This window comes from Taudactylus pleione, unplaced genomic scaffold, assembly GCF_031769625.1.
Source record: "Taudactylus pleione unplaced genomic scaffold, aTauple2 ptg000372l, whole genome shotgun sequence".
Lineage (NCBI taxonomy): Eukaryota > Metazoa > Chordata > Amphibia > Anura > Myobatrachidae > Taudactylus > Taudactylus pleione.
Genome location: NW_028284773.1, coordinates 9,267,331 through 9,292,815, shown reverse-complemented (window position 1 = coordinate 9,292,815; position 25,485 = coordinate 9,267,331). Strand labels below are relative to the sequence as shown.

At 45.3% G+C, this 25,485-nt stretch overlaps 1 protein-coding gene across 6 annotated transcripts in view; it reads left to right on the top strand.

The window, feature by feature from the left end:
• Positions 1-25,485, top strand: part of FGF12 (fibroblast growth factor 12) — a 618,931-nt gene that overhangs the window by 356,868 nt on the left and 236,578 nt on the right. Inside the window, exon 1 of one of the 6 annotated variants that reach the window (XM_088444729.1) lies at positions 1,859-3,022. The exons of the other annotated variants lie outside the window; for them this stretch is intronic. Within the exon in view, the coding sequence (XP_088300855.1) occupies positions 2,824-3,022 (199 nt within the window). The 5' untranslated portion in view covers positions 1,859-2,823. Of the gene's footprint in view, positions 1-1,858; positions 3,023-25,485 lie in introns of those variants that run through there. 6 annotated transcript variants of the gene reach the window in all.

The following is a 25,485-nucleotide window of genomic DNA, read 5'->3' as shown; positions in this document are numbered from 1 at the left end:
GTAAATTTGGCAGCATCGTATCCCCCATAGAAACCTATGGGGGAGGCGGCTGCCAGCGGCAATGGAGAGATCACAGCAGGTATCGGAGATACCTGCTGTGTTTCCTCCTTAATACATCCGGTGGATACTTAGTATTTGAGGGGATTTTACCTCAAATACATTTTGATAAATGGGCCCCATAGTGTACAAGCGCATACTGTTTAACCAGTGCATTTGTTAAAACATACTGACTAATACAAAACAATTATTGTTTCAGTATTGGTCATTAGTGCTATTAGCTACCTAGGAGTACAAATAAACACAGGCAATTCAATGTCATATCAAGCCTTTGTATGTCAAACATGTTCGGAAGGTTGACCTGGACGTTATGTTGACATGTCAACATTGCCAGAATGTCAACACTGTAAACATCAACAGTTAACATATTGACATAGCGTTTTCAGCTAATTTGAGTCCTAATCCTACCCACAGCCTAACCTAAAATTAACCGTTAACATTGTGCCTTTTGACATTCACAATGTCAACACGTGAATGTCAACATTTTGTCCATGTCGACATACAGACCATGTTGACATTCTGAATGTCTACATTATGACTGCATACCGTGTCCTCAGGAAGAACAAAGCTATTGCTTCATTGTGCATAATGCTAAATTTTCGCAGAAGTGTGTATATATATATATATATATATATAATATATATATATATATACAGTCAGGTCCATAAATATTGGGACATTGACAGAATTTTCAGATTTTGGCCTCTATTCACCACCACAATGGTTTTGAAATGAAACAAACAAGATGTGATTTAACTGCAGACTTTCAGATTTAATTTGAGGGTAATTACATCCAAATCGGGTGAACGATGTAGGAATTACAACGGTTTCTATATGTGCCTCCCACTTTTTAAGGGACCAAAAGGGACCTGACTGTATATATGTAGTGCAAGGTGTTATGGGGCCCATTATCATGAAATATTTACAGCATATTCCCTGAAAACACCAAACGCAAATATTTAGTATCTCCCAAATGTATTATGGAGGAACTGCTGCATATTGCTACTGTCCCTCCATTTCCAACCAGCTGCAGCCCCCATAGATTTCTATGGGGGCTGCAATGCTGTCAGATTTACCTTTGCATTCCAGAGCTTGGCCCCCGCAGCTAACGCCACCTAAAGATGCCTTTGTACTGCTGTAGCCTATAGTCACCGCGCTTGGGGGCTGCAGCTGCAGGTGGGAATAGAGGGATCGCAGCAGGTATAGGAGATATCTGCTCTGGTCCCTCTTTCATACATGGGGGTGATACTAAATATTTGCTGTTATCCCCAAAAACTGATGTTTTCGGGGAATAAGCCACAAATTTTTAATGATAAATAGGCCCCATAATGTAAGAGAGCCCCTTCTTTCTCTTCTCTGTGTAAAAGGCACTTTGGGCAACATCATTTATGTTATTCATAAACCTATCGTTTATGTTCTCTGATACCATGTAGGGTTTGTGAGAATTTTTAAATGTGGCCCTAATTACTGCATTGCTGTAGCTGTCATTTATTGTGTGTATGAAGAAAGTATATGTAACTAGCCATCCTTTCAGTGAAAGTGCACTATGTATCATGTATCAAGCTACTGTGACTGCAGGTACACAAATATATTATTATTGTTCATACAATGCAACTGGTGCTAATGCACACACCAGCCAGAAACACAGCTGCAGCCCTGTCACCGAGCTCCAGCCCCACGGGTGGATTACAGTGTGGGAAGCCAAGGGACAGGCTGGATGGGAACTGCAGTTCCCTCGGACTGCCGGTGAGAATTTCTCATCCAAACCACGATCACGTAGGATTGCGTAGAGAGCAAAGATAGGGGAGACAGGAGAGACACAGCAAAGCTGCAATACTACAGCAGCCCCTGCTCTCCTCCAGGTGAATGACCCTGTAGGGCTGTCCCCACTCCCCGCTTTGCCACCATCACCAGTGGGCTGCAAGGATGGTCGTCTGACTTGTACTGTGCCCCATATAGGGGGATGATGAGAGCGACACCCCAGGAGGGCACAAGACTGGTGCTCATCACTCCTTCCAGCGTGAACTGGATCTCAGGAGCAGAGTGAGGGATCTATTCTGGGGAAGTTGTGCCAGTGGCCCCTGGGACCTCCCACTTACTCACAGCGCTACTACTCTCTGGCATCAGGCTGTGGGTTAGTGAGTGCACCTGCTGAGTGAGGATGTGCTGCTGCTGGTGATGGTGATATTGGGAGCGGTGACACGGCCACACACACAGCCATGGATGTCCTGGGGCATTTAGTACAGTGTACATGTGCCGGCTGCGGGACTCGGGACGTCTGAGCTCCCCCCTCCCTTTCCCTGGACTGTGACCCGCTGTTCATACACACTGTACACCCGGGATGATCAGCAGTAATAACCCCCGGGGCTCGCTGTGCAGCAGGAACACACCGTGAGGCGCTGCTTGTGGGATGCTCCGCAGGATCCCGGCTCAGGGAGCTCTCGGCTGACTGCACTGACCTGTTGGGGCTCATTCCCTCCTGAGAGCACAGATGCCGGGCCGCTGACGCTGGGGCCACACACACACAGAGCAGGGGCCCCGCGCAATGGGGTAACACGGAGCGGGAGATGGGACAGAGCTCCGGGATACCTGTGTAGCTGCCGCACTCCGGCGTCTGAGCTCTGAACTCACTGCTGCCGGGAGCAGACATCAGACTCATTCCCTGCACGCTCCGGCCAGCCCGGCACTACTGTATAGTGGGCAGGGGGCGCCCCGCGGGGGTCGCGGACTGAATTCCGGGGGACCTGGGAGGCGCCTGAGGGAGCCATGGCTGCGGCTATAGCCAGCTCTCTCATCCGGCAGAAGAGACAGGCCCGGGAGTCTAACAGTGACCGGGTGTGCACGTCCAAGCGCCGCACCAGCCCCAGCAAGGACGGGCGCTCCCTGTGCGAAAGGCATGTGCTGGGGGTGTTCAGCAAAGTCCGCTTCTGCAGCGGGAGGAAGAGGCCGGTGAGGAGAAAACCAGGTCAGTGAGAGTGAGTGAGGGAGATCTCCTGCATCTGTACAGTATGTCTATATGTCAGTACACCAGAGTGTGAGTGATGGTGGGGGTGGTATCTACCTGCATCTATATGTAAGTACATTATAGTGTATGTGTGTTCTCCCGTACCTGCATCTATATCAGTGTGAGGACACAGCCCTGACATTCCGCACACCTGCCGCATATATCAGCATTCCCTGCCTACAGAACATGCATATCATACTACTCATATACAGTATACTGTAACTCTGCCGTCACTGACACTACCCTCTATCTACGCCTCATACATACTCAATGCTACACTAGTATACACTTATTATATTGCTCCACTCCTTACCTTTACAAGTGCACATTACAGACTATTCACTTACGAAGTTATCTCTGCAGATGCGACACACCTACTGTTCTGTCCTGTAGTTTATACAAGCAATACAATCATTGGCAATTCTATATACCGTAGCTGTGAAAATTAAAATAATATTTTCCACTTACACCCAGAATGTGTGACCCCCACTAATAGCACAGTGCTACATATAGGTATATACAATAGGCTGTCTTTATGGCCCCTGCCTACACACTAATCACCTTTCCTTTATTCAAGCAGAAGGTCACAACATTTTCCTAAACGCAGGCTACATTGTTAAATCACTCTCTTCTTTTCTGGTAGAGAAGTGACACAAACATACAGTATTACATGCTCTTATATGAGCTCTATAGACAAATATACTTATGTTTTTTTATTTTTAGATAATTTCTTATACATATAGGTGTTAATTATCCCTGTCTATATGAATACAATATCACCAAAATCCGCTGTATGGAAAAATTATATAAACTAAAATGATTTTAATGTTTATATACATGTCACAAGCATATTCCATTTGGGGATAGAAATTGGGTAGAATATTTTTAAAAGTTGTTAATGTTTTTTTTTTCCATTTTCAAATGTACTTCCACTTCACTATGCAGAGAGTAGTTGCTCATAGCTTAAACTCCTGTAAAATCTTACCACCTCATGGCAAACTAATTCCTGTATGGCAGTGGTTCCCAAACTTTTTTGAATCACGACACCCTAGTGTATTGGCATTGTTTTAACAGCACTCCTAAGCCAAAAAGTTTGGTATTGAGAAATTCAGAATTTTTTTTAGTAAAGTAGTAAAATTAATTAAATTGTGCTTACCTGTCATCCTTAAGTTCAGTTATGTGGTGGTGGACAGTTTTGAGCTTCTGTTTGTCCGCATATTTACATTACATTGACCATAAATAATTTGATTTGGTGCTAGACCTCCAACCTGAGGCACCCCTGCAAGGGTCCCGTGCGCGACGCACAGTTTGGGAACCACTGCTGTAAGGTATAAAAAAAATCATTTAAAAAAAATCAGCATATAAAATAAAAATAGCATTTTTTTCTAGTTATATAATTGGAGATAAAAAAATTACATACCATTAAACAAATATTGTTTTCCTTCAAGCGCTTAATGCCCTATTGCACATAACATTGCATAATTAGCAAGTGCACTTCACTTAAGCCTATAAAACTATAACCTTTTTGCAAAATAGGCTGTGTATTCCTGGTTTTTAAAGGAGTTTAAAGAGAGAATGTAACATGCCACATTGTTGGTATGTTTCTAATTGACCGATTATTAATTTGGTAAAATTCGGAGTGGTTTACTTTCAGTCGTCATAGGGATCATTGCTCCCTTTGCATTTTTAAAAAAGATGATGCATTTGGTCAAACAGGACACTGCATGGAAACTTAATTTTGTTTTAACCATAAATATTGGGCATATTATGTAAGGCAAAAAACCCTATTTACAGCTAATATGGGTGCTGTTGCCGCCAGCATTGTGCTATATTTTAATGTGTTATCACCGGCAATAGCTCTGCTTTAGCCTGTAGAAAACCCTGCCTGTGGTAAAGAATTGCTGCCTTTGATCAGTTATAGCTTCCTTTGCATGCACTACTTGTTCTGTTATCGCCATCTCAAAATAGCGAAAATATAAGAAAATCTTTAAATAATGCTTTATTCTTTGACTAAAGTTTTTTTATTTAATATTTTGTTTGTTTTTTTGTCCTACTTTAGTTGTACTGCACAGCTCAGCTTCCCATCATTACTTTTTTAATAAATTGCAGGCTTTGATAAGTATACCGCTATGTCTTTCTAAAGGGTCATTGCTCCACCTCATAAGTTTTAGGGGTCTTGCAGGTCAGTGCCAGTTTACAAATATGCTCATAAAACTGTAGCATTTTACATTTATAAAAGTATTTGATAATATCCAGCACCAATTATATTAAAAAGAACACAATTGTTCAACCAAGTATTGAGTTTGACCTCAGGGAACATGTATTTGATGGGAATTAGCAATATTAGTTTGCATGGATTTATAAATTACTAGTGGAACTGATTGGATCCAAAGGCCTCACATTTTGGTCCCCATTTTTCCTTTATTTTCAAAAATATTTTTCACTTCAAAGTGGTAGCATTTACTTACTTCCACACATCCATCAGTTCTCAATGATGTCAGATGTGTTGTCCCTTTAATTTTGTTAATAGTTGGCTCTATTTAAGATGAGAGAGCAACATAAAATTAATCTCTCACAGAGTTTGACATTCTGCTAAGTCAGTTTGGCATTTACAGTCAAATGTATATTTATAATAGAGAACTAATATAATATTTACAAAGTCTAGTACTCCTATGGGCTTTGCTATGTTTATGTACTCCTGAACACCCTAGGAGACTGATTCAGTAGTATGCGACAGTGCTAGTTCTTCATCTGATATAGGATATTTTACCACTTGTGACTAATGCTGGGTACACACTGGCTGATATATTGGCCAATCAATTGATCGACCAATATATCTGCTGGCTGTCGGACAGTGTGTACAGATGATTATGGTGGGTACACACCTGAAAGACATACCTGCAGATCGAGTGATCTGCAGATATATCTTTAGATGATGGTCGTTTATACACACTGAACAACCATCATCTATCCGGCAGCCGCGGGTCCCGCTGGCAGGGAGGCGGCTGCCGCTGTGTGTGTACAGGCGGTCTGCAGACCACCCATACACACTTGCCAATGGAGAGATATGTCTGCTGACATATCTGTCCATCGGCTGTGCAGCACAACCAATGTGATATATCTGTGAACGACGCATCTCACAGACATAAGGGCTCTATTTATCAATCTTTTGTTTACTAAAATAATGTGACAAAGAGGCCCATTTATCAAGGATCACTTTTTCAAAGCAATCAGGGTATGCAAGTAAGGCCCCTGATCGCTTTGAAAAAAGCGTTTTCTTTGGCTGGATGTATCATCTGGGACTTGCAGGGACACGGGCTCCGAAAGGAGCCCATCCCTGCGATGTCTCTGGAGAGCGGCCGGCCACTTTAGGGGGTGGTGCACATGCGAAGTCCTGCGGACTGCACATGCACATCCGCCTTAGCCAGAGAGGGTTAGTGCACGGTGTAGCCCATAGACTTCAGATGGCATTAGCTGCGGGGGCCAATATCCGGAATGCATCGCATTCCGGATATTGGTCAATTTGTCAGCATCGCTTCCCCAATAGTAACGGCTGCCAGCGGCAATGGAGGGACCGGAGATACCTGCTGCGGTCCCTCCTTCATACATACGTGGGATACTTAGTATTTGAGGTAAACCCCCCAAAATGGGTGTTTTCAGGGATTTTACCTCAAATACACTTTGATAAATGGGCCACAAAGGGTGTTTTCACACCCTTTTCACATTATTTTAGTTTCACTGAAATGTATTGAAGGGCAATTGGAGTAGTTTTCATTAAAAACTATTCCAAGCCCTTGAATTCGCATTTCTTCAGCAAACAGATCACATTTCCCATACTTGTAATGGGAAATGCAATCTGCTTAAAATTTACTAAGGGGGAATTGTGAAAAAATACTGGGTGGGAGCCCTGCTATAACAACATTATCTGGGGATGACATTAAGGGGAGGCAATCGGGAAGCCGACTGCCTAAATACCGGCAGCCGGCTTCCCGACTGTCATTTCCCGGCAAGGGTGAAATGCCGGGCGTCTAGATGTAGACGCCCGCATTTCCCCCGACGCCGGGAGACCGGCGCCCGGCATCCCAATCGTAGGGATGCCGGGCGCTGCGAGTGGACAGCCGCGGGGGGGGAGGGTTAGGTTTAGGGCTCCCGGGGGGGACTTAGGGTTAGGCACCCCCCCGGGGGACTTAGGTTTAGGCAGCGGGGAAGGGGGTGGTTAGGGTTAGGCACTTAGAGGGGGGTTAGGCACTTGGGGGGGAAGTTAGAGTTAGGCACCCCTAAGGAGGGTTAGGGTTAGGGGGGTTAGGTTAGTAGATACTCACCTATCCACGATCGGGATTTCCAGCGCTGTTGGGCTTCCGCTGCTTCGAACTCTGCTCCTGTCGGGCTGCCGCTGACGGGAATCGAACCGCCGGCCAAACCAATTCCACGTTAAGCAGGGTTCCCCACCGGTTCCAGGGTTCCTGCTCCGCTCTGACAGGCAGATCAGAGCCGGGAGCTGACCCCCTGTGATCAGCTTTGTGGTTTAAAAAGACCACAAGCTGATTACTGTAAAAAAAAAAAAAAAGTTAAAAAACCCAAACAAAGCAAACACCTGCAGCTGGGCTGGCATTTCAGTTTACTGCACAGCTGACCAGGGCCACAGACCAGGAGCCCTGCGACCACCTGACCGGAGGAGAGAGAGCTCACCGATCACAGAAGTAAATGTCAGCTGGGGGAGAGGTCGCGCTAGCCATGTCGGCACATGCGTGGAGGCTCTCTCACTGTATTGTTTGTGAAAAATACGGTCAGAATTGTGTGGTGAGGATTCGAAGGGACAGAGCTCTCTCGATTGTAGTAAATAGGGGCTTAAATCTAAATCCTTGCAGTATGATTATCTAGAAGAAATTTATAAACCCATGTCCTTTTAGAGGTCATTTAGCAGGTTATTCTTTTGTAAATGATTGGTTTTTTTACACATTTGTGACATTTGTTCATTGTACGGTGGTTGAAAGGTACATTTTTCCAAAAGTATAATGCTAATGAAACTGTTATTCTTGTAGATTCTTGTGTTTAATATTAAAGAGTGAGCAAACATATAAAAATTGTACGATTTAATGGACATCTATGTATAGGAATGTACAGATTTCATCTGTTATGATGTAACTAGGTAATTCGGCTTGGTAGAGGGGTCAGTAGTGCAGTGTCTCGGTGCACAATAAGCATCCACACACAGCTTTGCAGGTTAAATTAACAAAATTATTATTATTATTATTATTATTATTATTATTATTATTATTATTATCCTTCATTTATATGCTGCCACTAAGGTTCCGCAGCACCTTACAAAGTACATAAACAAATGAGCACACAAGAAAAACTATTATTATTATTATTATTAGTATTATTATTATTATTATTATCCTTCATTTATGTGCTGCCACTAAGGTTCCGCAGCACCTTACAAAGTACATAAACAAATGAGCACACAAGAAAAACTATTATTATTAGTATTATTATTATTATTATTATCCTTCATTTATATGCTGCCACTAAGGTTCCGCAGCACCTTACAAAGTACATAAACAAATGAGCACACAAGAAAAACTATTATTATTATTATTATTAGTATTATCCTTCATTTATATGCTGCCACTAAGGTTCCGCAGCACCTTACAAAGTACATAAACAAATGAGCACACAAGAAAAACAGCTATTAAAAGTACAAACAATGCAGGACAAATATATGATTTCTAAACATTGCTGCATAACACTTAAATAAGCAGCAGTGTTAGGTGCCAATGTGGGAAGTTAGCAGTAAATTAAAGTATAAGTAAGACAAGGACAAACGTGAGGGATGAGAGCCCTGCTCGTGAGAGCTTACATTCTAAAGGGGAGGGGCAGACAAACAGGGGTGACACAGATGGGCTAGATAGTGAGGAAGGAGCATGGAGTAGTGGGTTAGAATGAGCACTGGAAAGCTTTGAGGAAGAAATGGGTCTTGAGAGCACATTTGAAGATTAGGAGCCAGGAAGCAAAGTTGTCAAGGAGTTTTATGCTAAGGCCAGGGGTACGAAAAAAGACAGCTACTCAAAGAAGTTGAAAGAGGTGAATATCATGAGCATCGAATGGAAAGAATGAAAGGGAGGGTTCAGGAGATAAGAGTTGGTAGGAGTGACCAGAGGATAGAAGGACCCCAACACCAACACCACCATGGCAACCCCCGGCCAGGGTGTGTGAGAGAATGAGAGGCCCCCAAAAAAGAAAGCTGCAGGAGAAGTGGTGTCAGATGGATAATTCCAGGATTTGGTGATGGCTAGGAGATTCAAGGAGTTAGAGATGCAAAGGTCATGGAGGTGGACCAGATTATTATAGACAGATCTGGCATTCCAGAGGGCACAGGATAAAGGGACGGAGCTAAGAGGAGAGAGGAGAATTAGATTATTAGGGTTGATGTAGTGTGGAGGAGAGATTGATTTAGATCAGGGGGATGAGGAGAGTGGGGGTATGTGGTGGGCTTCTGAATGAGGAAGGGTGACAGCAGATGGTGGGCAAGGTGGAGGTTTAGTGTGGTGTGGGTGGAGACGAGGAGAGGTGACTTGGGCAAAAGGGAGGGTGCGGAGCTTAGTGGTGGTGTAGGAGGACCATGGTGGAAGAGGATTGAATAATAATGGAGTTATGGGTGATGCAGTGGAGAGTACTAGATGGGATGAAGGGAGACAGAGGAGAGGAAGGAGGGGGAGGATAAGGTGGAGGAGACTATGGAGGGAGGAAAAAGGTGGGAACTGGTGGTAGAGGAGAGAATTATGTAGCTGCTGGGTGAGGGGAGGAGTAAAAGAAAAGAGAGACATAGGGGCCCATTTATCATTCAATATTTGAGGTAAAATCCCCAAAACACACATTTTCGGGGGTTTACCTCAAATACTAAGTATCCCCCGGATGTATGAAGGAGGGACCACAGCAGGTATCGGAGATACCTGCTGCGATCCTTCCATTGCCGCTAGCAGCCGCCTCCCCCATAGGTTTCTATGGGGGATGCGATGCTGCCAAATGTACCAATATCCGGAATGCGGAGCATTCCCGATATTGGCCCCCGCAGCTAAAGCCATCTGAAGATAGCGTTAGCCGCTGTAGTCTATAGGCACTTACCGCATATCAGCCAGCGGAGGGATCTCCCAGATCCCTCCGCCGGCAATGGCGCCGCTTATGTGCAGTCTGCAGGACTGCGAATGCGCAGCAGCCCCGAATGCACTCCGGTCACATCGCAGGATGTGCCGGTTAATACATCCGGCCGCTATGATCGCACCTTGCAATGCGATCATGGGCGGTACTGCATGCCCTGATAGCATTGCAAAAATGCGATCATTAATAAATGGGCCCCATAGTGTAGATGAGGGAATTGGGGGGAGGAAAAATAGCAGTAGTAGTGATAAGCGTGAGATACAGGAACAGTACATTTAAAATGTTTTAAAAATCAGATAAGAGGAAGAGCAGTGCTGATACAGGCACTACTACAATAGTAAATTATAAACAAAAGGAGTTTGGAGCTGTTAAAGTTGCAGCACTTTAAAGTTAGGATAAAGTGTTCCTACATATGTATAGATGTGAAACAATGGTATATAGATAAACTGACTGTGGTACAGGAATGATTTAAACAGTGTAGAGTAGAAAAACATGCACAGTGACCGCGCTGAGCCGAAAAAAAAGTGGATCCCAGGGACCCCGCACTTTAAAAAATTGGGGTCCTACCTGACCTTTTCTGGGTTCCAGCTAAATGATGCTCTTCTGTAAATCTAACAACTTCGCAAATACAGCCCATGAAGCATGTACTGTAGCAGATGACATTGGCCCAGACAGGAAAAAAACAAACACATTGGTCCCAGTAGGAATGAAACCAAACACATTGGCCCCCACATGAAGAAAAACGTACACATTGGCCCCAATAAGATGATAACAATAAAAAAAGACAAATTGGTTCCCACAGCAAAAAAATAAAACACAATTGCCCTTGACAGGAAATAAAACACCAAACACATCAGCTACATGATGTCATGTCACCGCATCACCATCTCTGGGATCAGACTGCGTCTGAGCCAAAGCGGGCAGATGCTCACAAAGGCTGGCTGGGCAGAGGCATATAGGCAGGCAGAAGCACACAGTGGATGGGCGGACGCACAAATGGGGGTTGGGGCATAGGCACACATGGGGGTTGGGGCAGAGGCACACATGGGGGTTGGGGCAGAGGCACACATGTGGAAGGGGTAGATAGAGAGTGACAAGTAAATATATATAAAAAAATTGTAAGCATTAACAGACATACCTGGTGGTGAGAATGGGGATGGGGAAGTCAAAGAAATGCAGATACTGATTTTATATACTACCAACAGCAAGGAGTGTGTTGGGGGCAGCTCTATATACTCCCCAGGGCCTTGCAGCAGTGACAACAAATTGGATTCCCTGTCATTACAGTGCGCCGTCTGCAGGGAGCTCTCAGTTGGCTCTGCAGTACTTTATAATTTGATGTGGTGAGCAGTCTCGGGACCTTCCCTGCTCACCACACTTAGCTCCACACAGCCACCTCACTGAAATGACAGGCAGCCAAACTGATTCACAGGCTGCCTTGCACACAATGCTGTCGGGCTGGCGAGTATGGACAGGTATATTATTTATGTAAAGCAGCCAGTCACTACAAGCACTTAGAACTATTCCACAAGCCCACTCATAGGTATGTATGACCTGATATAATCCCTAAACAGATAACAAAGTCATGGTGCCCTCCCTATAGTACCAACTACAGGTATTGGTGGTGACCATCATGCTGATTTTCCACCCATGGGTGACAGCACTCACACTCACCACAGACAGTGGTGAGGGGCCCCACATACAGTACACACACAGAGGTGAGGGCCCCCACATATAGTACACACACAGTGGTGAGGGTCCCCACATACAGTACACACACGGGTGAGGGCCCCACATACAATACACACACAGTGGTGAGGGCCCCCACATACAGTACACACACAGGGTTGAGGGCCTCCACATATAGTACACACACAGTGGTAAGGGCCCCCACATACAGTACACACACAGGGGTGAGGGCACTCTCACCCCCTCCCACCTGTACCAGGCTGTATAGGTGCTCTGGGCCAGTCCCTTACCGCCACATAATGACTCTTCCGGATGAGGGGGCCGCGAACCAGGGGTCTAGGATGTATACGCAGCGCACACAGCGCAACCCCCGCATGGAGGCCTGCAGAGCCGGGTTATCATGAAGCTGCAGCCCCTTCTGGACCAGTGTACCAAGCTCACTGTGGGGGCTGATATCCGGGTTGTGTATGTACCGGAGTCTGTGCTGCGGTATACCAAGTACCCGGGATCCGTGCTGTGTATGTACTGGGCGGTACACCTGGCAGCCGTCGGGTAGTGCCCCCTCCCCTGGTACAGACACCAGCGGTGCTCCCACTCAGGCCGCTTACACACCCTGATGGCCCTGGGTGTGGGTCCCGGCGGCAGCCGCACTGTGCTCACTACGGTACACTTACCTGATGCCGTCTTCACTCCGGGTGCAGGGCAGTCTTCACTCTGGGTCATCGAGACGCACTGTAGTGCCGCTGGCTGGCCTGACTCCACCCTTGATTTTTTTTATAGCCCGCAGCCAGGCCAGGCTCTTCAATCCTTTAATGAGGAGGCAGGGGATTGGCTGCAGTGGAGCGCGTCCCTGGGGACCCCCCATCCTGGAAAAGTGAGTCCCCGGTCCTCAATACTGGGTCAAATACGCGCTAGAGTGCGTATTTGCGATCACTGATACATACAAAAAGTAAAAGTGCAGCAAGCTAACTGGTAGTTGCTTGCAATGCAGAAGCAGGGTGTTGGCAAAAGGTGTGTCCAGGTTATAATGAAAGCAGGTAGCTGAGTTGCAGGGTATCCAGAATCTCAGAAGATCCTTTTCAATTGTTTACAAGTTGTAATAAGTTCTTTTTAAATGTGTTCCTCCTGTGTTCCTCCTGTTAAACTCCTGTCTAACTCTTTAAATTATGCTGTACATGTACTACGACTTAGAAAAAAAACCACTTTGAAATTAACCTATGCAGCCTGTGCCCTACCAAATATAGGACCTGATTCAGACCCGCCTGCTAAGGCGCGATCGCTCGCTCTGAGCGATTTTCGCCCATCTGCGCATGCGTATAATTCGCAGTGCACGTGCGCAAGCCATTCATTGCAATCTGATTTTGGTTGCTTGTAAGCCACTATCAGGTCATTGCTCTGAGTGACAGATAGTGCAGTTTGTGGGAGGTAACAGGGGAAGTTGCTTGTGAACGGGGGAGTGGATGCTACTTTGCATAATTAGCAAAGTAGCGTCATTGTACACGTCACCTGCATGTATTTCAGCCCGCACTGATCGCTGTGCTTGCGGAAGGTTAAGGCAACCCCAAGGACTGCGAGCAGCTCCGATGGCTCACGATGGTCCAGATTAATCCTTCATTTCCCGGAGATGATGTTTGTTGCGAGTGGCAAGAGGGCGTCTTCATACACTTGCGAGCGCACTTTGCTGTAGCTCGCTAAAACAATTTAGGGGGCGTCCTTACGTGACGCAGTGCGAGCACTTCATTTAAATAACCGGCCCCTTTTTGCCAGCGAGCGACCACAACTTGCGAGCGGGTCTGAATGAGCTCCATAAAGTGAAGCATACATGTGTAGTAACAGATTGCACCCCACCCCCAATAACCTCACCCCACACCAAATGCAAGTCAAAATATTATAATACAAACAAACAGATCCTAAACAGCATCCCATGTATCTAGGAGTTAATATATAGTTATATAATCAGACCTTACGTCACTTTGGATTTTGCAGATATTAATAACAATTTACCTAGAAAATCAGTATATTGCAGACAGTACTTGTATTCCTATAACATGCCTGGTGCCAATAGATTTTTTACTTGCAAGGTGAGAAGAGGAAAGTCAGTCATATCATCATCCCTCAATGATCACAGTGGATAAAGCTTTACTGGTATCATTCAGGAACAACATAACAAAAACCTAGCCCCCATTCAGGGCAGTACCTCATCGCTTGACCCCTAACTAACAGGCAGCTAGTTTGCAAATATAACAGTCTCTTTTGGTCCTCCTTGCCTCCTGGAGGTATGGACACTGGCCTCCTGGCCTGCAGTTTGGCTGCTACACCTTCACACAAATACAGTCTCAGATTTGTGGTCCTCCCTGCCTCTTACAGGTCTGGACACTGGCCTCCTGTCCCCAATGGCCTTCAGCACACTGGGTTCTACAGCTGCCACAGTTCAACTTAGACTGTCTCTACATGCAGCCTGACCGCTCTGTCTGCTCAGCCCCACCTGGGCTCTATATACAAGGCAGCCCTGAGGTGTAGTCACACTTCTTTTTTTCTTCTCTGTGTGAGCGAATCCCACAGAATCCATGGCTCACTATCGACGTTTAGCTAAATATTGCCACACTATGATTTTAACAAGAATTTTTTTTCAGCATCTGTGTGTACGGAGCCTAATTGATATGTGTTTGCGAAGGTATCAGGAATATAGATCTACATGAAAAAGGTCGACAATGTCTAGGTAGACACCAGTTGTTAGACAGACAATAGGTCAACAGGTACAATAGTCAACACACTGAAGGTCGACATGGAAGAAGGTCAACAATTACAAATGGTTGACATCGTCAAAGGTAAACATGAAAATGGTCAACACACAGGGTTGACACAGGTTTTTTTTTTTTTTAGGGTCAGGCACTTAACGGAGAGTTAAGGTTAGGCACTTACCCCGATGGTTAGGCACTTACCCCGATGGTTAGGCACTTACGGTTAGACAACAGGAGGGAGGGTTAGACACTTACCAGAGAGATAGGCACTAGAAGGGAAGGCTAGGGTCAGGCGCCTACCCCGACTGTTAGGGTTAGGCACCAGGAGGGAGGGTTTGGGTTAGGCACCAAGAGGAGGGTTAGGGTGAAGATTAGGGATAGAAAAATTTTTTTTTGACCATTTGTGTGTTGACCAGTTTCATGTTGTCCTTTTGTCCATGTCGACCTTTTTCCATGTCGACCTTTAGTGTGTCGACCTTCTGTCCCTGTTGACCTTTTGTCCCTGTCGACCTATTGTCTGTCTAACATCTGGTGTCTATTTAGACATTGTCGACTTATTTTGTGTAGATCTATTATACCACACCCACTTGTGAATGCAAAATGCATAGCAGTCAGATCAATAGTTGATCAAATTCGAACTAATATTAATGGGGCTACAGGAAAGTTGTAGTTGATTAGGACTACAATCTGGTATTGTTGCAGTCATCAATTAACTGCAGTAATTGGACCCCATGCAACTTGCATGGGGTCCCAACTATCTTCATTATGACGGGACAGTCCCTGTGTGAGACTATGTTCCACTGTCACAATCAGAACTGAATTGTCCAGTCTCCAGAGTGTTGGTGGGTACGTCCGTTCACTTCAATGGTTAACGGGTGCTGCGCATACCTGCTTTTGGTGCGTGTGGCAGGGAAGGAGTGGTAGGAGGAAAGGGAGAGAGGTAAAGGCAACTTAGAGCATTTTAGTGTGAGGCACGCCTCCAGTGGTGTGGTCACGCTCCCTCAGTAATGTGGCCATGCTCCCTGTCTCAATTAGATTATCTCTTAATATTGGGATTTATAAGAAACTGGTTCTTTATGTTAATTAAGGGCAGTATAGCTATGCATTGTGCTTCCATGAGAACAGCTATTGGCAGACACTGAAAATAGATTCAAGATAGGTTAGGGTCTTATTTATCAAATTAATTATGTCCTTAAAACAAGTAGAAATGTCTGTTTCTGGCTATGAAGCAGGAAATATCAAAGATATATCTGTCTTTCTGAACGACCACATTCGCAGCAACAATTCCTCATCATTTTCTCTGGGAATGCAGTAGTAGGGCTATTTAACAAGCTCTGAAAGGCTTAGCTTTTTGGAGCATGTCTTTGTTAACTATTGCCATCTGAAGATGGAGTTAGGCCACTTTCCTCTATGGGGAAAGTTTGGGTAGAAAGAGTTCTTCTGATTATTTTCCGGTGGGCTGGACTCTTCCTGGTGCACATTACATTTATTTTGCTTTGCACATGTACGGCCTGTTGGGGACGTGCATGAGATGTTGCATGGCTGGTTCAAAGCTGTAATTAAAGGGATAGTGTTCCCTATCACTTTATCTTTAACTCATCACCACAACTTATGTATATATGTATATCAGTGCCTGATTTCTGGCACTTTATTCCTTCATGAAACTCCCCCTTACCCCCCCCCAAAAAAAAGAATAAAAACAATTGAAATCGCTACCCTATGTGGTGCTTAGAAATGTACATTTTCAAGAACATATTATTAATAAATATGCCCTACACATTGGCGTATTTATAATGGGTGCAGGGTGTGCCGTGCACACGTCTCTCTGCACCCAATGCGGGAGCCGGAAGGCGGAGCTCATGTGGGAGCTCCAGCCCAGCTCTGGCCGTGGGTGCAGCAGGTAGTGAGAGTCTGCCTGCCGGCGCCGCTGGTCCGATGGCGCTCAAGGTACGAGCCCCGGACGACCCCCTCCTAGTTACGACACTGGGTGTATGCCTCCTCTTTCTCAAGTTTTTGAAGAGACAGCACTGTGTTAAAGTGCACACAGCACTTGCCCACTTTCCACTATTTATAGTATAGGTTAGGGATGACCACTGGTGGTGTTACCATTGATGGCAATATAGTAAGTGACCAGGGGCGGATTGGGATGGAAAACCAGCGTGTGAAATTTCTGGAAGCAGCCCTAATAGGGAGGGGTCTGTTGGGGGCGGGGTTTGTAAAGAGGGAGGTGGTGGGATACTCTGAGTTGGATGCAGTGGTGGCTTTCTTTGCGTCTTTTGCTGCAGTTGCTGCTATAGTGCCCTTCCCTGGTATACATCCGTGCATCTGAATGTGCCAGGACTGAGACGACCATTTTTAATGTCTACAGATGCTGCAATCATGCTTTGTGCTTTTTTAGACCCCCCCATCAGTCGCACTGTTGACGTAAGTTACAGCGTCATTCATGTATCTGTACACAACCACTATCAACAACATGCCAGTGTCACTCTAATAACACCCTCACTCACCTACATCTGCATCTGATTAGCCAACCTTCTGTAACCACCCAGGTACAGTACACAACCACTATCAGCCTGTGTCACTCTAATAACACCCTCACTCACCTGCATCTGATTAGCCCAGGCTTGCCTACCCTCCCGATTTGGCCGGGAGCCTCCCGATTTTCGGGTGCCGCTCCCGGCCCCCCGGAAAGGCAGGCAAGCCTCCCGGAAGTCTCACACCCTCCCCACCTCCCCCCTGAAAAAAACAGAAATCCCCGCAGCGGGGGGTCCGGTGACGCGATTCGCGCAGAATCGCGTCATCGTGGCCCCGCCGCCTGCTTCACAATGCCAAAAATCACGGCATTGTGAAGAGGGCGCGGAGTCACGATGACGCGATGGTGCGGCTCCGCCCCCGGTTCCGCCCCCAGTATGACCCAAAATGGCCACCCCGCCCCCGGCTCCGCCCCCAATGGCCGGCCCCGCCCCCCGCTATTAGCCAACAATCAGCTCCCTCCTGGAAGGCTGGAGCTGATTGTCGGCAAGTATGGATTAGCCAACCCTCTGTAACCACCCAGGTACAGTACACAACCACTATAAGCCTGTCACTCTAATAACACCCTCACTCACCTACATCTGCATCTGATTAGCCAACCCTCTGTAACCACCCAGGTACAGTACGCCAAACACATTTTTAATATACTTCTTCATGCATGCGCCAGAATCTGTACTGGGACTCTGGCCCTGATTCAGAGCCAGACGCTCTGACAGAGCGCTCGCTCTGAATCAGGGCCATCCCTCCTACCTTTTGGAGCGGCCTCCTGGCCGCTCGCATAGCTGTGGGTGACCACCCACAGCTATAGCGAGCGACCAAAATTATGGTCGCGATGGTCAAGACCATCGCGACCATCGGGCTTGCGACGAGACCCTTGCGGTAGGCGCTCGCTGCCGCAAGCCCTGGAGTGCTTTTGGCTCTATCAGAGCCAAAAGCACTCCCACTGACATCACTAGTGATGTCAGTGGGGCAGGAGCCAGACGGTAGGCGTTCCCATGGGAATGCCTCCGTCTGGGCAGCCACGCCCCCGGCATGCCCACCAAAGGGGGCGTGCTGTCAGTCACCATCGACAGCACGCCCCGTTTGGTGCGAGACCCATAATGACGGCTTGGCCGTCGTTATTCGGGTCTCGCGCATGCGCACAACGGAGCCACCTCCGTCGTGCGCATGCGCTCTTGGGCAACATCGACCCGCTTGCGAGCGCTCAGCGCTCGCGAGCGGGTCTAAATCAGGCCCTCTGTATGAACATTATAGGGATGCATGATGGGAAAAAATAAAAAACACATTGGCCCCAATAGGAAAAGACAAACATTGGCCCCTGACAGGAAAAAACATAACACATTAGCAATCACAGGAAAAAAGAACATACATATTGGCTCCCACATGGGAAAAAAAGCACATTAGCCTCTCAAGAAAAAAACTCCAAATACATTGACCCTCACAACAAAAAAATAAAGCACATCTGCCCCTTACAGGAAAAAATAAAACACATTAATACATTTACCCCCAGCACCCAATAAGTTTTCCAGCACCCATTACTAAATTCACATATAGCACCTATTATTACATTTACCCACAGCACCCATTCATTTTCCCAGCATATATTACTAAATTTGCACCTAGCACTTATTAATACATTTACCCCCAGCACCCATTAATACATTTACCCCAGCACCTAATAAGTTTCCCAGCACTTATTACTAAATTCACACATAGCACCTATTGTTACATTTACCCACAGCACCCATTCATTTTCCCAGCACCTATTACTAAATTTGCACCTATTAAGCACCCAGCACCTATTACTACATTCATTTTCCCAGCACCTATTACTAAATTTGCACCTATTAAGCACCCAGCACCTATTACTACATTCATTTTCCCAGCACCTATTACTAAATTTGCACCTAGCACATATTAAGCACCCAGCACCTATTACTACATTCATTTTCCCAGCACCAGAGGTGTAACCAGAGTTGATGGCGCCCAGGACATATAAGAAAATGGAGCTCCTTGAAAACTGTTCCATAAAATTCTTACATTTACATTCAAATAAATACATACTGGAAACCAAAAATAGGGAAGCTTAAGGGCAATGCGAAAACATCAATATGACAGAAATGAACACCACATTCATGAATGGAATATTTAAGTGGACAGATAGGGACCTGGGTGCCACCTAGGCCCCCAGAAACTATAGGGAATTTGATAGTGTGAAATACATTTTAGATGTCTTTAACATTCCTGTCACCAGTTGAGACTCAAATGTTCGGCCACTTGAAAATAACTTTCTGCTCTTATTAATCTATCACCCTCTTCAAAGGGTAAATTGTGCTGATCTTACCCTGTACAGAGGGGTGAAGTGGAAGACTAGGGAGGAGGAGGAGGTGTGTGGCAGCTGGACAGTGTGTTGTGGGAGCAGATGGGAGAAATAGAAAGGGGACATATGGGATGGGGAGACAATGGGAGACATACACACAAAGGGGGGACACAGAGTAGCTCACATATAGGTTGCTGACAGAAAGACATAAAAATGGTGACATACACATACGGAGAGTGAAGTTAATGACAAAGGATGTGACAAACATGGAGGGTGATGTAATAGAAACATAGAATTTGATGGCAGATTAGAACCACTTGGCCCATCTAGTCTGTCCAGCACATGCACACATCCACACTAGGGTTATCAGAAGCCAGTTCACCAACAGGTATATTTTTGGATTGTGGGAGGAAATCAGAGTACCCAGAGGAAACCCACGCAAGCACAGTGAGAATATACCACACTGTTTAGGGCTATGGTGGGAATTGTACCTATGACCTCAGTGCTCCACACATGGCAGTGCCCATCTCCTACACTCGCAACACATTCCTCAACTCCTACACTCCCCCGACTACACTCCTTCTAATGCCCATCTCCTGTAGTCCCCTTAAACTCCTGGTAATGACCATCTCTTACTGTATATCCACCTCATACTCCTGATAGTGTCCATTCCTGTAACCCTCACTTCACCCACATAACTGGTAGTGCCCATGTACTGCATACCCCCGTGCACACTCCTGGTGATGCTTATCTTCTACATACCCTTCAATACACACTCCTGGTGGTGCCCATCTTTTACATACCACTCCCCCCTCCCCAACACATACACCTGGTAGTGCCCGTATTCTGCATAACCACCTTACACACACACACACTCCTGGTGGTGGCCATCTCCTGCATACCCCCTCACCAATACCACACACTCTCCTGATGGTGGCCATCTCCTGTATGCACCACCCCGAACTTGGTAGTGCCCACATTTTGCATAACTCCCCATACACACACACTCTCTCCCTCTCCTGGTGGTGGCCATATTCTGCATACCACCCCCCCCCCCCACACACACCCGGTTGTACCAATATTCTGCATAACCCCCCTTACACACACACACTCGTGCTCTCTCTCCTGGTGTGGTGGCCATCTTCTGCATTCACCCCCCCCCCTTCACACACACACACAAACCAAACACACTCCTGGTAGTGCCCATACCCCCCTTCACACACACTCTCTCTACCCCCTGGTGGAAGCCATCTTCTGCATACACCCCCCCACACACACTCACCTGGTAGTGCCCATACCCCCCCTACACACACACACATACAGTCTCTCTCCTCTGGTGGTGGCCATCTTCTGCATACACCCCCCAAATACACACACCTGGTGGTGCCCATATTCTCCCCCCTACACACACTCTTTCTCTCTCCCATGGTGGTGGCCATCTTCTGCAGACACCCCCAACTTGGTGGTGCCCATACCCCCCCCCACACACGCTCACTCTCTCTCCCCTGGTGGTGGCCATCTTCTGCATACACCCCCCCTCCCCCCCCACACACCTTGTAGTTCCCATACTCTGCATCCCCCTCCACCCACACCCCTACCTACCTGGTGGTGGCCATCTTCTCCTGGGCCTGGATCTTCATAATTCAGCTCCCACTGAGAGCCTTCTCCGCCTCCAATACTTGTGGCCACGCCCCCTCCCATGCTGCCTGTACTGTACTGGCTCCGTGCACAGGGAGAGAGGGTGTGATTTCCTTGTATGTAATAACTGAAGCCAAGGGTTTGTCAGAGAGAGCAGAGGGCAGCTGGGGCAGAGAGAGAGAAAGCAGAGGGCAGCTGTTATACAATGAAGCTCATGGTTGTATAATGCCGGCTGCCCTGCCCTCTATCTGCCAAATCCCTAGCTTCTGTTACACATAATAATGGCATCTTAGTGCAGCAGTGTGATGGAACAACATGGTGCGGTAGCATCTGTCCGCCCCCAATGCCCCTCCTCCCAGCTAAGCTACTGACCTGCTGTCATGCTCCAGCCTCCTGCTCCTCCTGGCTCTCCTGCTCTTGCTGTGATGAGGAGATCCAGGAGCCTCAGCAGCAGTAAAATTCAAAATCCGTTCACCCGCCTAGCCCTGCCCCCGCATGATGACAACTTCCAAGTGCAGCTGCCGGCACTGGCAAATTTATAAAGCGGCTTGGTTGATAGACGGTGACCGGTCCAGCGGGAACCTTCCCGGTGGCCCAATCCGCCCCTGTAAGTGACCATTGATGGTCACCAACTATGCAATGGTTGACCATTGGTGGTTTCACCAACCGGAGGTCATCCCTGTTCTTTGACTGGCCCGTGGGCCAATCAGAACCTAGAGGCAGGGCTTCGAGGGTGCCGGGGGAGGAGCTATGCACAGTGTCCTGACACCTTGTAAAAAAAAAAATTCAGTTATGCTCTACCATCGATGGTAAAATCATTCAACATCGGCCATAAAACATCGATTATTATGAATCGTCGATGGCCATCCCTGGTATAGGTGTTCTGACTTTACTTTATATTCATGTATTGTAGATGTTAGTATAGCCTTGGTAAATAGCAAAGTTACTTAATTGTATCATAATCTTGCAAAAATGGACATTTGTGCAGGACTTATGACTTTACAGATGATAATAAATAGGACCACAAATGTCCAATAAATTACACATATCTGATATATACATACTGTACCTCCCAACTGTTTAAGTTGGAGAACGGGGACAAAAGTGTGCATGCTGCCCCTTATCCACTTCCACTTGCAGACAGGAGAGTTAGTGGTGCAGCAATGTTATTTAGACATTTTTACTTGCGTCCATTGACAGCCCTCCTCTCCGGCTGTAATTGCAATGCTAGTTAATGTTGCATGTCAAACCTATAACATATTCTGTCTGTAGTTTTCCTAATGCCGTTGAGTAAATAACCTAATGTAGGAGCGAAGAGGATGAACAATTGGGAAAAATCATGGGCAAAAAAATCAAACTTGAAGGCTCTACTAACAAATGACATTGTAATACTTGATGCAGTACTTTAATAATCATGGCAAATACTGTACATATGTTATCAATAGGAAGTATACGGAGCACTCTGCTATGTAAAGTATAGTACATTGTAAGAGAGATCAGAACTGATCTGACAACCTTAATCATACTTCTGAATAATATTTTACATTATAAACAGTTATAAAATGATTGATAATTCTAAATATTTTAATCTCAGTGGCGTCTAATGTTATTAAAACAGGTCTTGGACAGAAATTTTGTTTTTGTTGAACATTGTTATTGTAAATATCTTTTTCAAGATAACTATCAATCTAATGGTGTCAACTTAATATATTTAATGTCTATCGTCCATTGAAATGTGATGCAATTTACAGTAAATTAATCCGAAATAAGTCACTTTAATCAAGTTCTTCAAGGGATTTTCCTTGTTCAGGGAGCACGACTTCCTGAAGAGACAAGTCCCTTATTAAGTGGTGCACTTGATTTCTCAAATTGCATACTGCATGTGTGATTTGTCCTGCCCTGCGGTGAAACAGATATTGAGAGAAGCTGTGAAAGAGATAGAGAGTTCTCTAGACCACAAACAAAAACCTGTCTTATCGCTTGCCTCTATATTAAAGGCCGAACTGCCGTTTAACTCCTAGCTGAGCCTCAGTGGGGAATGTGTGAGATGCCTATAATCTGTACTGTCGCTTTATACACAAGAGTTATGCCTTACGGGTACCACAGATAAATACAGAAGGGCCTGTGCTTTCTGTTGTTTTCACTTTGGTGGGTGAATTTTCTTAAATTGTAACGCTTTTTCACTGCCTGAAGATAAAATCTGGCCACTAATATAAATACCATGGCTGATCACATGACATTATAGTGCACATGCTCAAATGCATGAACACAAATTATTGATTATAATATACATTTATCTTAAATGTATCAGAATCCTAATGAACAGTATACAAAAGAAAAGCAATATTCATACTGGCAATTTCAATGCGTGGTTTACTTTAATGTATGTAAAATGACAAGTGAAAATGCAGATAAGCCACATTGTAATACTGTGTACACATTAATATACATTTATGAATTTATGAGCACGTTTATTCTGTGATTATTGTAAGTACTTGTGTAAATGCATATGCTGCATAAATACTTCTTAACGCACCTAAACATTATTTTAATGACACTAATGTAAGCTTTTTTTTAACTGCATTGAACTTTCTCAGATGCACATAAATGAAATCTAAAACATTAGATTTCTTGCACAATGCAAAAATGCATGTATGGATGGCCTGAGTTGGTACAGAGGTTATTTTCTGTTGTTAACATGCGCTTAACTTGTGTTAGAATCTAATGTTATCCATGAGTAAACTTAGGGAGCGATTCAATTGTTTGATTGTGCTCGATCTCCCGTCGGGGGCAATATTCAATTGTTCTTTGGTGCCCATGCCTTTTCGCACACGTTGGCCCAAACAAACCGGGTTTAGCTACGTAAAAAGGCTAAATCCATCTAAAGTCCTGGGTATCGAGCCCAAATAGCAGTTTGGGCACCCAAAACCAGTACTTTTCACACATTTCTGCTCGCCAGCTCAGGAGTGTACATGCAGAAATGTATCCACCTGCGGCATTCGTGCCCGAACTGAGCAACAATTCAATTGTTCCGTCGGGTGCCCATTACAGCTGCAGATGAAAGCAGCAAGTTCATGAGCAACATTATTAATTGTTACTAAGGTATAAACTGGCCAACTGTAATTCTAACTATAATTCTAACTATAAGTTTTACTTTTGTTGCTTTGTGCCCACAAATGTACAATTTAGATCTGTCAGTTTGTTTATAATTTATGTTTTTACTAAACAGACAGAATTCTAGACAATGTATGGGGTAAACATTATATTGTAGCTTTATTTCAAATAGATTTGGATACATTTCAGACGTTTCTATTTGTTATTAGCTTCTCGCTGACTTGGCAATGTGTGTTTGCCAGTGGCTGTCTGATTCATTGTGACTTGCTTCTTTGGCCCAGCAACAGTTGAATCTGTTCCTTTTGACCCACCATCACATTGTTGCGATCAATCTAATTGCCCATGTCCATACTGTACCTCCCAACTGTGCTACTTTAAGTGGGACAGTCCCTATTTGAGGGTACTGTCCCACCCTCCTGGCAGATGCCACCTATGACCCAATCTTAGGAATTTGAGAGGCCTATTTCTGCTTATGAATGGTGCCTGGGTGTGCCCTGTGTGCACCTGTTTGTGCCGATTTCAGTGGAGGGATGGGGGCCGGTGTAGAATGCCTAGGCATACCCATTTTGAGTGCACACAAGCTATTTCTCCTACCTGGAGAACTATGTAGGTAGGTATGCTTGTGTGTGTGTGTGTGTGTACACTTGCATTAACATTTTGTGATTAAAATGCAAAAATAAAAATCTACTTTTGCAGTAGAATTTATGTTTCTATATGCTTTACAGTACATTTGTGGTACTTCCAATTCAGTTCACCTGTCGTGAAAATGACGCTGTAGAAAGCTTACATATATCTCAATGGGAATGCACTGTAGTTGTGGTGACGTGATAAAGAAGCACTTCCACATGCATTTGACTTGAATACTTACAACTTCCTGTTTTGTTACAGACTTATCTATAAAAACCGCAGACTGAATACATTGTAAACAAGTAAAACTCATATGCATGCGCAGTTGTGATTTGTGTAATATAAGTTTTGAGTCGCAGTTTAACATGCAATGAGAAACACATGCAGACATTAATGTTTATGAAGTCTTGGTCACAAGTTTTTAATGCACCACTGAGTGGCATGGGCATAACTTACATTGTTTTTGCATGAAGGGTAAATACTGGCTGCTTTTGCATGTAGCCCACAACTACTGGACAGATTTATTTTTACACTGCAATTTAGATGTCACTTTAAACACACCCGCCCAAATCTAAATCTCCTTGCAGCATGGTTTTACCAAG